At 43.2% G+C, this 15,593-nt stretch overlaps 1 protein-coding gene across 7 annotated transcripts in view; it reads left to right on the top strand.

Moving 5' to 3' along the window:
• Palm2akap2 (PALM2 and AKAP2 fusion) overlaps window positions 1-15,593 on the top strand; it is a 461,803-nt gene that overhangs the window by 203,576 nt on the left and 242,634 nt on the right. For all 7 annotated transcript variants that reach the window (XM_063261006.1, XM_063260999.1, XM_063260993.1 and 4 more), the window contains one exon: window positions 1,153-1,283. In XM_063261006.1, coding sequence (XP_063117076.1) covers window positions 1,153-1,283 — 131 coding nt within the window. The remainder of the gene's footprint in view (window positions 1-1,152; window positions 1,284-15,593) is intronic.

Below are 15,593 nucleotides of genomic sequence, written 5' to 3'. Positions count from 1 at the left end.
CTCTCTGGTCCTCAGCTGTGGCGCACAAGGCCTGGTTTCTGTGGACATTTAGTCCCTGCTCTCTGCCATCTCGGGGGACATACAAATGGAGACACTCCCTCACCGGCCTCTCTTTGCTGTTTGGACTAGGGAGTTTAGCATGCCTTCCTTTCGAGCTGTTTTCATCTGCCCTCTCAAAGCACTAATGGTTCCCTCTCAATCACTGACCTGAAACAAAAACTTTTTATTCCACTCCATGGCCTATTAGTCCTCCGGCACTGGTGAGGCATATGATTTTACTGATATTGGAGATCACTAAAAGGTTTTAAGGAAGACAGATGGCAGATTAATCTTTTTAAAAAGAACTTTTAAATATGGACTGGCTATTAGGCAATTAGGAAATTTTACAGTGGAAACATAGTTGCATAGAAAAATGTCCTTATTTTTTAAAGATGTCTATTTTATACTGAAATATTGGCGAGTGAAATGGCATAGTGTTTGACATATACTTTACAATATAGTGTTGAAAAATATATAGGAAAATACAGCAAAATATTTATAATTGTTCTAGATGAAATTATGTGGGTATTTATTATTATACAATTTACTCTATTTTTCTGTTTTTTCAATAATGCAAAAAAAATAGATATCAGTAACTTTCTCAGGGCACACTTTCCACAGATAACTACATGATTGTTCCTTACTTTCTATAGGTCTCTGTTTAAATGTTATTTATCAATAGGCCTTTTGGCCACATCCTATAAATAAATTTATCTACATCCACCTAATCGCTCTCTGTATGCTCCCTATCTCTTGCATGGCCCAGTACCATCTTGGGGAAAAATATATGTGCTGTGTATAAACCTACAAACCTCTGTGTGTGTGTGTGTGTGTGTGTGTGTGTGTGTGTGTGTGTGTGTGATGCCTCTCTGTTGTCTCTTGAGTAAAACAGAAGTTGTATAAAGCAGGAAAATTTTGCTATGAGCTCTCAGTAAGTATTTAACTGAATAAAAAGAAGACATAGAAGTAAAACCCAAGGCAGGGAGTAAGTGAAAGCAACCACTCGAGTGAGCCCTAGTGAGGGACAGAGCTGAAGTAGCAACCCTGGAGATGGAGAGGCGAATGTGGATGGAAAAGTGACATCTTGTCTGTTGTCTTCCTTCATTCCCACAGTCCAAAGTGCTTCGGGAAAAATGGCTGCTTCAGGGTGTACCCGCTGGAACAGCCCAGGAGGAGGAAGACAGGCGGCGGCAGTCTGAGGAGGATGAGTTCAGAGTCAAACAACTCGAAGACAATATTCAGAGGTAGGTCATTTCCAGCCCTGGGCTCCCAAGCTGCAAGTGTCCATGCAGTGACCACTACTCTCCTCCAGGGGGCGTTTCTCCATGCTGCTATCTTTTCCCAGCAGCGGTCCTAAACTGGTCACACTCCTATCATTTAACTTTTCCACATGGTCTGTATTACCCCAAGTACTGATGGTTACATTGGCCTATAGTACAATTACAGTGATGTCTTTCTTATGCCAGTAAGGTGCGGTGAGCAGCTTACCTCTTTGCACTGAGTGCTTGTGTCAGCTTTTGACTTTTTCCTCTTTGGGGCCAGGCTGTTAACAATCCTTGCCACCGTAGCGGGTCTCTTTATAGATTTGCTACATGTGATCAGTCTGTGTGAGAAACTGTAGCTGAGGGTCTTGGGGCTGAAATGAAGCCTATAGTGAAGAGCTGGCGAGGGCCCCTCCGTAGGTGGCTTGCCTGGCTCTGCAGCTTGAATCTGTACTGTCTGCTTGCTTCCTTCTGTTTGTCATGTCCAGGATCTGATCATTTGATTATGCGAGGCAGGTGACCTGATTGTGACCAACGGTATCCAGGGGCAAAACACAGGTTTGCACTTAAGAACTGTTACCATCTTGGATCCCAGGACACTTAGCCAGAGACTGAAGCAGGGGTAGAAGGTGGTGAATACAGAGGTCTTTAGGGCCAAATTTACTCCTCCAACAAATCCCACCAAATTCTGCCTCAACGGCACACTTCAGTGTCTGTACCTACTGTAGTTAGGCCCTAGTGCCCTCTGAAGAGTATTTAGAGTGTTTAAATCAGCATGGCTAAACTACACATTGTGGAGGAAGTGGGCCAAGGAGAGGTTGGGAGAAGGAAGTTTTTCATATACACACACATACATAAGTGGATAATACACATTTTCTTAGAATGCCAAGAAGGACTAAACTGTAATATCACACACACACACACACACACACACACACGTGCATACATGAACATAATTATATATAAGAGAGAGAGGAGAGAAAGATATTATAGATAGAAGGTAATAAATAATAAAATAATTTGGAACATAGCATACAATGAATTATGTGACCTTTTCTAATTTTTCATGTCTAACTTTTCATGGTCTTCCAACCAAATTGTCAGTTTCACCTTGGTGTAATGATCCAGCAGGTATAACTCTCCCCACAGGCTCAGCCATGTCCCTTACAGCCCAGAGTTCAAAATGGGAACTTGGTTTGTCTACATTGATCACTGGACTGAGGTGTAAGAATTAGGGGCTGGCACCGGCCCAGACTTAAAGGGAGGCTCAGCCCCTTGCCCAGTTCATTGACCTCTGCTGGATCCTCAGTGGGCTCACCAGGCCCAGCCTAAAAGCTAGAGTGTCTCCAAGCTCTGCTAAAGCCATCCTGGGCCCCAGGAAGGAAGAAAGGCCCTTTTCCCAGGCTGCCACCACTCTCCTCCCAACCTTTCCAAGCAGCAGCCCCTGCCCCTTACAAGGCCTGGCCCAGGGTTCTTGCTGGTCCTCTACAGGCTTTAGCTATCCAGCCCTATTCCCTTCATGGGGCCAGGCCTGGCAGGGGTGGGGGTGGGGAGAGCTCATTTTCCTCCCACAGCCCCCTCCACACCTCAAATACAATTTCTTGGTCCAGCCTAGCAAATCTAGGCCACATAATGACCTCAGAAGGTCACTGCAAAGCCTGCATCGGCACCACAGAGTGGGTGGGGGAAGGCTGCTGGGAGCCTCCGTATGCTGCCCTCCAGGCCTGCAGAGGGACAAGGCCTGCAGCTCCCTGCTTCAGATGTTTCCGCAGCCGCCATCCCCAGTCTCTGCTGAGACCCCGCCTTGATCTGTGGGCAGAGCCAGCCCACAGCTGATTGCCACTGACTCAGCCTCCCTCATGGAGCTAAGCACAGCAGGGATGAGCGGAAAGAATGTACCTATGGATATGTACATATCAGTGCAGTAATCTTATATGCAGCAATCATGCAAACACATGTATGGATCTTATTAGACGCACATATAAGCTTATTTTTAGGAAACAGTGCACCACTGCTTCAAAAAGAATTTGGGGCTAATTTGTTGTATGTTGGACATGATCATACTCAGAAAAATAAAGAAAATCTCTTTTTTTATCTTTTTATCTATCTATGAGCTTACTCAGTGCATGCAGAGAATCACTTTGAGCCCATTTCAGAGAGAGATATCTAAGCAGGAAGGAAAGAATGCATAATAACCTAAAGGGGTGGGTGGTTTGTTCTTGTTGTTTGTTCTTATCTTGCCATGGCCTCGCCCCGAGTTGACCTTCTGGGCACTGGATGTATGTGGAGGGTGGGGCAGGCTGCCTTCTGAGGCTGTCTATGAGCAGGGTTGCTGTCTTAGTACTTTTCTTGCTGGTAAGGCAAAAATCCAGACACCCAAAGTTAAAGGAGGAAAGGTTTGTTTTGCTCACAGTTTTTAGAGGATTCAGTCCATAGTCGGAAACTCCAAAGCAGGGTGCACACAGGCATCCCAGAGGAGAAACAGTCCACAGCAAGCAGGCAGGAGAGAGCGAGGCAGCAAGCAGCAGCAGCCAGCCTGCCTTTCCTTTTTCCTTTTGTATTCCGTCTAGGATGTCAGTCTATGGATTAGTCTGCCTGTGCCCAGGGTGGGGCTTCCATTTATCCACACCTAAAACTATGCTAAATCCCAGTACTGCAGACCCTAGATCCAGCCACCTCCAAAAAGCCACACCTATGAATGCGTGAGGCTTTGGGGGACATCTACATTATAAGCCATAAGAATCCGCTCCCCATTGGGGTCTCCTGAGAGAAGAGTGTCTTCCTTCCCTGAATTCGGTTTTTGCTTCTCCTCTTCTCTCTTCTCCTCTACTATAGTTGACTATCCCTTATTCATAATGCCCTCGATCAGAGTGTTTCAGATTTGGGGGTTTCTTTGGATTTTGAAATATTGCAAAAACACAACGAGATACAGTTTTACCTCTTACAACTTAATTTATTCCATGGTTTTGGGAAAAACAGCTATGTTTGTGGTTGTGTGGGAAAGATGATCAGGGTCAGATTTATCATTTGATGTAGAGTTTGCAAACAAAAATAAAATTTTGCCAAGCACTTTTGCTTGTGAATCAAATTGTTCACAAATAAAATTGTTTGGGAACTGAAGTACCACTCTTTCTCGGGGTTGGAACTCAAGTCTGTTTTGTACACATACCTTACACATGTGGCCAGAAGGTAGTTTTATATCACATTTTTAATAATTTGTATATGAAACAAAGTTTGTGTACATTGAGCCACCAGAGGATGGGTGTGGAATTTCCTACTTGTGGCATCCTGTCTTTGCACAAAACATTTCAGATGTCAGAACATTCTCAATGTCAGATTTTCAGTTAGGACTGCTCAGCCTGTACAGTGTTTGTCATCTTTTATTTGCAGTCCCAAGGAAGAAAGGAGCTGCACTCCCTCTCCCCATAAGGCAGGCAGAGGTGAGCAGTTGCCCAGTGCAGCCTTGGTGGGTGTAGGGCTCCCATCAGCCCTCTGCAGCGTCATAGCCTGAGGCATTGGCTGCAGGGCTCTGCTCACTTTGGCTGAGCTTCACTAAGTGGCTCTCTGCTGTAGGTTGGGCACATCTGCTCTTATTTTCTCTGCACTAACAGGCTGTTCCTCTTTTCTTTTTATGGCAGTAGCAGAGGAGTGGAAGGGCTGAGCAGAAATAAGACCCAGCTCAGAGTCAATAGACAAAGCAAGTCAGTGGCCAGACTCACAATTAAGGGGAGGAATGAACCAGCCAGCTTTTACTGGAAAAAACACAGATCAGGGAAGGGGGAAGATGGGGATGAGTTATTCAGCTTTGCAGAAGCATGATTGCTGACTGGATACTGTAAGCATCAGAAGAAATGGACCAGCAGAAAATAAACTGTGGAAAAGGTCATTAATAAAAAGACAAACTAAAACAACACAATAATATAGAAGGAAAAGAAGAGAATAGAAAAGATCTGAGCAACTTTGACATGCAATTCAGAATCTGATCTTTATAGAATAGAAACCTCAGAAATTTTATGGCTTTCATAAGGCAGAACCACTAAGTAAAGAAATTATAGAAGAAACTTCCTTGTTTGAAGCAAAACATTAATCTGTAGATCTTCTAGCAATAAATGTAACCTAATGCAGACATTCGAGTGTTTCTAGAGTTTAGACCATGTCTAATTCTTTATGTCTAGGCCACTTTGATAAAGCTGTCAAATAAAGCATGCATACTTGCAATTAGACATGTGTCTATTTCTCTAGATATCTTCAAGGAGAAAGAACATAATCACCTAATTCTAAGATTCTTTATAAAAATCAGGAGATATACAAGAAGTTACATGTTTACAGAGACATTTTTTCTTTTCTTCTTTCCTTTCCTCCCTCCTTTCCTTCTATTTTTTGTTTTGTTTTTCTGTACTGGGGACTGAACCCAGGACCTTTGTACTGAACTATATCCTCAGCCCTTTTAATTTTGATACAGAGTCTCACTAAGTTGCCTGGGCTGGGCTTGAACTTGTGATTCTCCTGCCTTAGCCTCCCAGAGTCCTGGGATTATAGGCATGCAGTGCTGCACCTGATATAAAGACATGTTCTCTTCCAAAATGCTTGTTACACATTGGTGGTTGTTGATATGTAGAATATCATTTCTCTTCCGAAAGCAGCTTCCTCAGGGAAGTCCACAGGAAAAGATGGAAGAAGAAAGAAAGAAGGAAAGAAAGAAAGAAAGAGGGAAAGGGGAGAGGGCAGAACAGTGGGAAGAAGAAAGGAAGGGAAGGAACATATAATTATAATATTGAAGCCTGAGCATTATAATCACCTGAGAAACTTGTTTAAAAAATTTCCAGGCCTCTTCCCAGAAATTTCATTCAGTGACCTAAGTAAGGAGCCCTGGAATATGTGTTTTTGTAAGGAGTACTCCAGATGATTCTGTTATGTGTCCAGAATCAAGAATGATTTCTATACATGGGGAAAAAATAGACTATGGATTAAATCCCATTTTAGGGTCTAAAAACATTCCAAAGGATATTAGGAAGTAAACAGTGTTTATAAGAAAATCAATAATACAAACAAGAATAAAGTAGGAGATGCCTGGTCCTTGATCTCGGACTGATTCTGGGCCTTCCTGCTTTGACTCAAGGAATGAGACCTGAGCTTCAGGGACTCCTGCAGGTGAGAGCGACTCTGGCCTAGAGCTAAACTCTCGCTCCCTGGGATTCACAGTGGAGCCAGCTTCCATTTGAACTTGATTAGAAACAGCCTGGGTTTACCAGGCTCAAACTGAAACAGGAAAGTCAAGAAAACTGGCTACTTCCCAAAGGCCAGAAAATTCTACCACTTTCCAGTATGTTTGGCTGAAATTTAAAGCAATATGGCCTTGAAGTAATGATGTCAAAATAACTGGGAAGGTAGAAGAGAACCTGTCACTGTCAACTATTATTACATCATCACTGTGCGCCCGGGATCCCTAGGGCCACACACAAGCTGACACTGATGCTTTTAGGGATTTTAGGTTATTAGACCCACCTGACCTTGTCTACTTGATGTCTGTGCCAATCTACAAGTCTCATTGCTTGCCTTGTGATTTTTTTTCTAATTAAGATTTGCTTTGTAATTTCATCAGATTTTATTCAGGAATTTATTAATATATAGTATTCTTTCTTTATTATTGTGAGATTTTGGGAAAATTTGTGCCCCTGCCCCCTCCCTTGGTGAAGCTGAGAAACCTCATGGAGCATTAAATGAAAATGAAACGGGATGTTGCAAGGCCAGCTCTGCATGTCCTTGGGCAAGTCTGTTATGCCCTCTCCAGTCTCGGCTTCCCCATCTCGTCAGTGAGAGGTCTCTTGGGATCTTCCAGCACTGCTGTTCTGAAGTTGTCTAATTTAAGGATCTGGCTGGAGTTCTCTTCTCTGTACAAATACATCTGTGCAGAGTAATGTCACTCTCGTGCAAGGAAGTGGTCTGGATGCAGGTCAGAATTGGGGAAAGAAGTGATGTTCTCAGGAAACAAAAGCCCTGTGTGTGTGTAAGTAACTGATTCATAGCAGATATGACTAATATATCCAACAGCTGTCAGTTCTAAAATATGTCACATCAAATTATTCATTGAATAAAATATTGAGTTCTCAGTTGCTAACTCAGAGAGGGATATATAACTTTCAAAAATATTAGCGACAAGGAAACTGGCCCATTCCTGCTCCTGACTCAGTTTTCTGAGTCTCTCTTGGTCTCTGGTGAATAACAGAATTCACTTCATTTTCTGCATTATTAAGAGGAAACATCAGGCATAACCATGTGTATATTATGTTGTGAGATTTGGCATCAAAGAAGGAAGCAATCACTCACAACTGTTCTAGAAAAAGCAACTACAGAAATGTTCATTAAAATCACAAATGACAGTTACTTGGGATTCATTGTGTTCTTTCTGTTGGCTATTTTTAACTCCATGATGTGCTGTTCTTTTGAAGCAGCGATTGGAGCAGTCTGCATTGGTATTCCACACTCCCAGCCTGGGTCCCAGCCCACATGAAGCCACATTCAGCAGGCAAAACCCCAGTTGCGATTTCTATATTTTCCCTACCAAAATAACTATGCATATTATGTACTAAATACTATACAGTGATACCACTGTCATCTAATATTTTTGGCCTCCTCTGTTTTTGGTACTAGCCTGGCTTCTTTATCTCTATTTAGTTTAATAGTTTTGTCATTTAAGCCTCATAGCACTCCCAAGAGGTGGAGATTCATGATGATGGGCAAAGTGATATGTGAGAAGTGCCCCAGGGACCAGACTGATACGGGAAGGATCAAGTGTTCGAACTCAGCTCTGCCCAGTTCCAAAGCACATCCTTAGAAGGTCTGACAGAAATTGTTACTTGAAGCTATTTTGAGACCTGAGCTTTAGGTGAGGTTACCCTAAAGTTCACCTCATGCTGCAGGAAAACAGACAAGTAACGTGATCTTCCTCAGCCTTCACAAGTGTCTTTTCATGGAGCAGGGTAGCTGTGGAGGCACCATGACCCAGGAGTTGGAGACTTTAGTCTGTATGGTGGGCTTTGTGTCTGGTGAGACTGCCCCCTTCAGGTTCTTTCTGGAAACGCAGGTCCACTTTAGGCTTGTCACTCTTGTGTCCCTTTCCCAGCTCTCCGCTCCTGAGTGCAGTTCTGGCTTGCATGCCACCTGAGTCGCAGCTGGTTGTGAAAAGGACTTCCAGCATACTGCACTGATGAGGGAACTGGACCTCTCTCTGAGTTTGATCACATTTGGATGGAGTTCTAGTTTTGAATGTATAAGTTGTTTGACCTTTTTTTATTTTTAATCTCTGAACAATTTACACTGAGGGTTGCTTAGGCAATGCATTTGTTTCTGTACTGACCATCCCAGGCATCACTCAAGCAGGGGTCATTTCAAGCAGTCAGTTCTTGTTTAGAGGACATACACTACTAGTACATCTACTTATTTATTCATTTATTCATTTTTTTCCAGTACCGGAAATCAAACTCAGGACCTTGTGCTTGCCAGGCAGGCACTGTGCCACTGAGCTATACACCTGGCCCTTTAATTATGTGTTTTATATTGACTAATTTTTGCATACTCTATATGTAGAATGTTTTATTCACCTTTGAAATTTGTTTCTTGGGAAAATCTAATAAGTTCTGGCTATTTTCTTTTACTTTTATTTCTTTTATTTGTGAAAAAATAACTTCTGATTTTGTGCCATAAAAAGCCCTTACTCTAAATACATTAGATACAATTTTTATACTTCTATGTACCCAGAGATATTCTTTTGGGTCACTGAGACTAAAAAGGAAGGAAGTGTCAAAAAAAAAAAAAAAAAAAAACTAAAAAAGGGAGAAATGTTAGTATATCACAGAAACAAAGTCCATGTTAAGAAAAAGATTGTCTTCATACTGTCAGCTATTCATAATAAAGAAATGCTAGAACTTGAAAGAAGAAATAAAACAAAAATCCAAATAGCAGTCAGTGACTATAAGCAGTCCTTGGGTGGTGGTGGAGTTGGCCAACATCGAGCAAGCCATCCTGTAATCAAAAAGTGAGGAATAATATGACTATTAAATATCTATGCACCTTCTGGACTACACGGTATGAAACTCACTTGTTATTCAAAACAAGGGGAATCAAAAGTCAGTTAGGGATAGAGCTCAGCGGCATAAGCGCCTGCCTGGCAAGCACAAAGTCCTGAATTCAATTCCAGGTACAAAGAAACAAAACAAAACCCAGAAGTCATTTATGACTTCAGTAGGCCTAGTAGGCCAAATAATTGAAAAATACGGTATAGCGAAACAGCAACCAGGACCTCCACCATCGGTGTCTTCACCGATACGTTAGTGGGTAGACAGACATTTTATTGAAATTATACCACAGCAAGAAAGGAGAGACCAATATGGCAGTGTAAAGTGTAGTTCAAAGAAAGACACTGATGCAAAAAGAAATTGGAAGGAACTAAATACTGCTGTCCAGATTGCACTGTGTATAGAATGTTTTAAGATGCATACCATACATGGGAAAATTACCGAATAAATTTGATAAAGTTGTTTTTCTATTTCCTGCTGTCTCATCATTAACAAAAATATGCAATCGTTGGTCATCCTGTATTTGAATAATGGGACTAAGTGGGTAAAATTGCTATTAGCACATGTTGTGAGTTGTTTGAACTTGAATGAGCCATGTGACTGCTCTGACGTCTGGTGGTTGAGTGTCCTCTCCTGTGCTTTGGGAAACTCAATGCCTAGCTCGTGGCTGTGTAGTCACATGGATGGGTGGTGTGCATTTGTGAAATGCCTCATGCAGGAAGTGATCAGGAAGAATAACGCTGCTGTCATCATTGTCCCCTCCACACTCTTGAGCAGGATTTCTCTCTCAGCAGCACTGTCGCTCCTTGGGGGCAGATAATAGCTTGTCTTGGGAGGGTTTTGGGGGTGTTACAAGATGTTTACTAACTCCATGGGCTTTACCCACTGGTCTTCAGTAACTTACTCTCTGCCCCCATTCGGGATAATAAAACATGTTTCCAGATCCTGCTAAGTGTCCTTGAGGGCAAAGTCACTCCCAATGAAAATTACTGTCCTCTCTCAAGCCTGGAATGAGAGGAATTGGTGCCAAGATGAAAATCTCACCATCAAGTGGTTTCAGAACATAGAACCCTGCAAACATTTATGAAGATGTCACTCATGATTTTCACTGCAGGATGACAAAGTGTTTCAGCTGCTGCCAAACATAAGGCTTCTCTCAAGCACTGGGGCCCGAAGTCAGCTTGAGTTGAAAAGAAACGGCTGCTTCTTTTCCATCCAGAGTTGTGCTGGCTTTGCAAAAGCAGTGATTTTATGACAGCTCATAAAACCATTGAATCTTGGAATATGCATAGCTAAGATAGTTATCGGATCAAGTCCTACTGATGCTTGGGTTTGTAATGGACTCAGTGAGTGGGAGGCAGGAGCATTCTCCCCCCTAAGCCTGGAAATAACAGGGAACCCTCTCAAAAGCCAAGTGAAATTCAAATCCATATTAGATCTCCTCCCATTGTTACAAAGGACCCTCTTTGGGGATGAAAATTTTCATCCTCTCTCTGACCCCTGCTCTCTTGCGACTCTATAGAAAAGTCTGTAGTAACAGACTGCAAAACTCTGGATGCTTGGTGTTGTAGTCAGGGGCTGTACACAGAGAACAACTAGGATTAGGACATGGAGTTTATAATATTTTTATAATGATCACCCGAAGTTAACACAGGAGAATGCAGAAAATCTGTCCACAACACCAAAGACATAGATTATTTAGTCAAGAGCCTAAACCCCACAGCAATGTCCCACATGAGTCCAGATAAAAACCCAGAGCTCAGGACAGCGCCTCCACAAGTCCAACTGGAAGTCCAGAGCCCACAAGAAGAGCTCACAAGGAGTCTCTTTTATGGATCCGTGCTGGGAAGACCCAAGGGTCAGCGGTGGAAGCCAGAAAGTCTATGCCAGCAGGATGAAGGAACTGTGCTAGTGGGTTGAGGGTTCTACGCTGGAGCCGAGAAGTCACACTCACAAAAAAGACCAGGGCTATCCTGAAAGGCACCGCAGCTGTCTTCAGTGACACAGAGGCCCCGAGCTCCTCTGACGACAAGCACAATCGGGTACGTGCCAGGAAGCAGCGTGATGAGTTCATCCTGGAGACCAAGCAGCACATGTCTTCCCCTCTGGAGCCAAGAAGCAATGCTCGATGTGAGGACCAAAACTTCTCCAGGAGAACCAACAGCCCAGACAGCAACTCGTAGGAGAACCCACCATGTCTCCTTAATGCCTCAATCCCTCTCACCTCCCTTCTTCTCCACCTATTTATCCTGGCAACCCTCCTCAGGTGGAGCATCTTCTCTCAATGCACGCTGATGTAATCCAGCTGGCGTTAGGTTGACCACTAGTTCTCAACCCATAACACTTGGTTTGTGGTCAGCCGTGGCAGCTGGCATGGATAAGGGCAGAAGTGCTTTTAAACTTCGCTGGAGCACAGCAACATCACGCACGTGTTTCTTAGCAACAGAGGCAGACCTGTCAGATAAAACTCAGGCATCATGACCGACTTGGCTTTGTAGGATCCATTAGAATCACTGTTTTGATCTGATAAGTTGGCATAGCATGCAGAACTAGGAAAATAGGGAAATTTTATCCATACACCGAGCCCTTGTAAGAGCCGTATTTGGAGAATGGTTGTGTTTATTAGCCCTTAGAACAGTGTCTGCAATTGAAGGAATTGTGCAAAGTCAACTTTTATGGCTGTTGGCCCTAGTTTTTGGCCTATGGCTGCCATACTCTAACTTCCCCCCTTCAAAAAAGCTTTGAAAAGAATACTTTCCCAATTTAAAATCACTGTGTCACGCCTCCAACTTGTAACATGGTCATTCTTAATTCCTCTGTGCTTTGTGTTTGTGTGCATGTTCCATTACAGAATCTTTAAAATTTTTCTTTTATTATTACATGTTTGCAGTGCATAATGAGCACCTTCATCATGGATGACTGGTACATGTACATGACATATCTCAATTCTTTTTACTTCCCCTCCCCCCTACCTGTCCTCTCCCTCCATCTGATGATATCCTTCTCTTTTGCAAAGTATCTATCTCTCTTATTTCCTGTTATTTATCTTCTAGTTTGCTTTTTAATTTATTCCTATTTTGGGTTTTGCATGTAAGAGAAACCATGAACTATTTAAACTTGTGCATCTGGTTTATTTCATTTAATATAATGACCTCAAGTTGCACACATTTTCTACAAATGACTCAAATTTATCCTCCTTTGAGGCAGAGTAGTACTCCATTATGTATAAATATCACATTCTCTCTATCCATTCATCTACTGATGGACAAATAGATTTAGCTATTGTGTACTGTGCTGCTATAAACATGAGTAGACATGGATCACTGTAATGCAGTGTATTTATCTTTTAAAAAGATACCTAGAAGGGGGCTGGCTGTAACCCCTTTACATTCTTGATAGAATGAAAATATTGAGCCTCCCGTTAATACTCTGTTCCATGGTTTTCACTTAATTGTGCTTTCTGAGAATGTGGGGATGAGATGCAGTCTTAGCCTATTTTCTGACACTCTACTAAAATGTTGGAGACTTGTGACTTTGTACAGAAAAGAGATTTATTTAGCATACAGTTTTAGAGACGGCACCAAAATCACTGCATCAGCTCTAGTAGGGGCTCACTAACTACATCACATCATCATGGCGGCAGCATATACATATAGGAGGGAGAGATCACATGGTGAGACAAGAAGCCCAAGACAGACGTGGGAGGCAGGTTCAGCTCACAAGAACTAACTCAGGATCCCACATGAACCACCTTACTATCTTCCAAAGGCAGTGACCCCAGTGACATAAATAACCTCTCAAAGGTCCCACCACCTCTCATAGTGTCATGCTCGGGGCTAAGCTTCCAACACATGGATCTTTGGGGACGTGGACCACCACAGATGGTCTCTCTGTCCTGCCTGGTGACCTTACACCATGGAGGTCTTATAGTTGGGCCTGATGGCTACAGTCCAGTGCCTAACAAAGGCTTTGAGGGAGAGCAGACCTGCTTAAACAGGCGGACTTGGCCATTACCATGGCCAGAGCCAACTTGGTCTCCTGAACACCACCCATGGTGTGTCTATTTTTCACTGAGGCCCAAAGACCCGAGTTGGCTTGTGTTGCCATTGCAAAGCCTGTCTCTTCTAGGCCTCCTTTTCTGCTTTTATTGGGTCCAACGTTAGAGCCTTCCAAAGGAGCAAATGGATTATGAGATGCCCAACACGCCTTCCATTGTAGAATTCCAGTTAACAAACCCATGCAGCATACTAGAAGAAGCACTCTTTCCTTCTCCCACCTAAAAGCAACTTCATATATTGAGGATCCTTTGCATATCTGACCCCACATATAAATCTTGGCAGTGGGAAATTTAGGTAGGTGAGAGGAAAATATGGAATAACATGAGTCAGGTTTGGATAGGTTTATTAGCAGAAGTCTCCCTACATCCAGGTCTTGTCTCCTTTTGGGGAATCTGTTTATAGCACGCTTGGAGCACAGATATCCCTGAAAAATGTCCAATTATCACTGCAAAATGATTAAGGAATAGAGGCCCAAGTGTGACTTAGCTAAAACTCCGGGCTAAGCTGGAGTCATGAGACACTTGCTTTTTGCTGATCAGGAACATCTCCTTCCACATCGCCCTGCCTTCTGAGCTCCTCTCCATTGGAATAAACCTACTGCAGGATCCTAGGTGTCCTGCCATGTCAAAAGACAAAAAAAAGGGAAACAGTGAATAATATCTGAATTCTGCTGATGTGCTGAGTAGCTGTGAAGTTATAGGGATACTTCTGCCAACAAAAATGTCACTGTTGCCATGCTATGTGGCACGAAATCTGTCACCTTAACCAGATTCTACTGGGAACAAGCAGACATCTGTAAGTATCGGAGGCATCTAGCCATTCTAGTTGGGCTATGTGAATCCTCGGTGAAGGTTAGGAAATGCAGCTCCATAGGTGCCCCCATGTGGAAAGGCTGTAGATGAACATTAGCCCCCTTCTCTCCCTCAACTGCGTCCTTGGGCAGTGTGCACAGTGGCCCTGCTCACTTCTTGGCCTCCACTTGCTTTCTGGTTGGTCATTAATGTGCGTGCATATGTGTGTGTGGTACTGGGTATTAGACCCAGGGGTGCTCTGCTGTGGAGCTAACCCTCCCCCAGATCATTTTATTTTGAGACAGGACCTTACTAAGTTGCCCAGGCTGTGCTCAAACTTGCTATCCTCCTGTCTCAGTTTCCTGAGTAGCTGGGATTACAGGTATGTACCGCCATACCTGATCCCAGTACATTCTGTTCATCCCTGACTAGGATGTAATGTCTGTGAGAACCAGGACTTTTTGGCCACTCACTGCACAGTCTTGTGGGGCTGCTGGTACAAAATACTACGGTCACAGTGTCTCTGTACAGCAGGCATTGACTCTCTCAAAATTGTAGAGCCTGGAAGTCCAAACCAAAGTGTCAGCAGGGCTGTACTCCCTCCAAAGGCTGGGGGAAGGATCCTTCCTTGCTTCTCCAAGCTTCTGGGGGCTCCAGACATCCTTCAGTTTGTGGCTTCCCGTCTCGTCTCTGCCTGCATCCTCCCCGTCCTTTTATTCTCTCCCCTCTGTGTCTCCTTGTCATTGGATTTAGGGATCTCCAGATAATCCAGGATGACCTCATTCTGAGATACTTCGATTCATGACATCTGAGATACTGTTTTTGGTTAAATAAAGTCAGTTTCAGGTCAGTCCATGGTCAGTTTCAGGGTTTAGAATGTGGGCCTAGTTTTATTGGGGGCAGGCATTCAACACACTACATCTAAGCCCTTAGAATACTTTAACTGCCTGCTACCAGAAGATACCCAGTAAATATGTCTCAATTTAATTGATCTGCACCAGATTTAGGTAACCCATAGAATTTTCATAAAGTTAAAAAGGTATCATTTACACCTGGAGACTGTCAGGGTATGGGTAAGGGCCTGAGCGTCTGTATCATACTTGCTATTTTAAGTCCAGTGTGTCTGCTTGCTGTCTGTGTAAATTTTTTTTTTGTCTTTTTTTGAGACAGAGTTTCACTCTGCAGTTCAGGCTCACCTTGATCTCACTTTTTAGCCAACACTGGCCTCAAACTCTCGGTGATCCTCCTGCCTCAGTCTCCCGAGGGCTGAGATTTCAGGTGTGCACAACCACACCCAGCTCTTTTTTTTTTCTTTTTATGATTCTGACTACTGAACCCAGGATCTTCACACTGACCTACACTCCTGAT

The sequence above is a fragment of the Cavia porcellus genome, unplaced genomic scaffold (genome assembly GCF_034190915.1).
Source record: "Cavia porcellus strain 051 isolate PalLab524CR breed Dunkin Hartley unplaced genomic scaffold, mCavPor4.1 scaffold_1, whole genome shotgun sequence".
NCBI lineage: Eukaryota > Metazoa > Chordata > Mammalia > Rodentia > Caviidae > Cavia > Cavia porcellus.
Note: the sequence above shows the minus strand (reverse complement) of the source record. Positions and strands in the feature narration are given on the sequence as shown.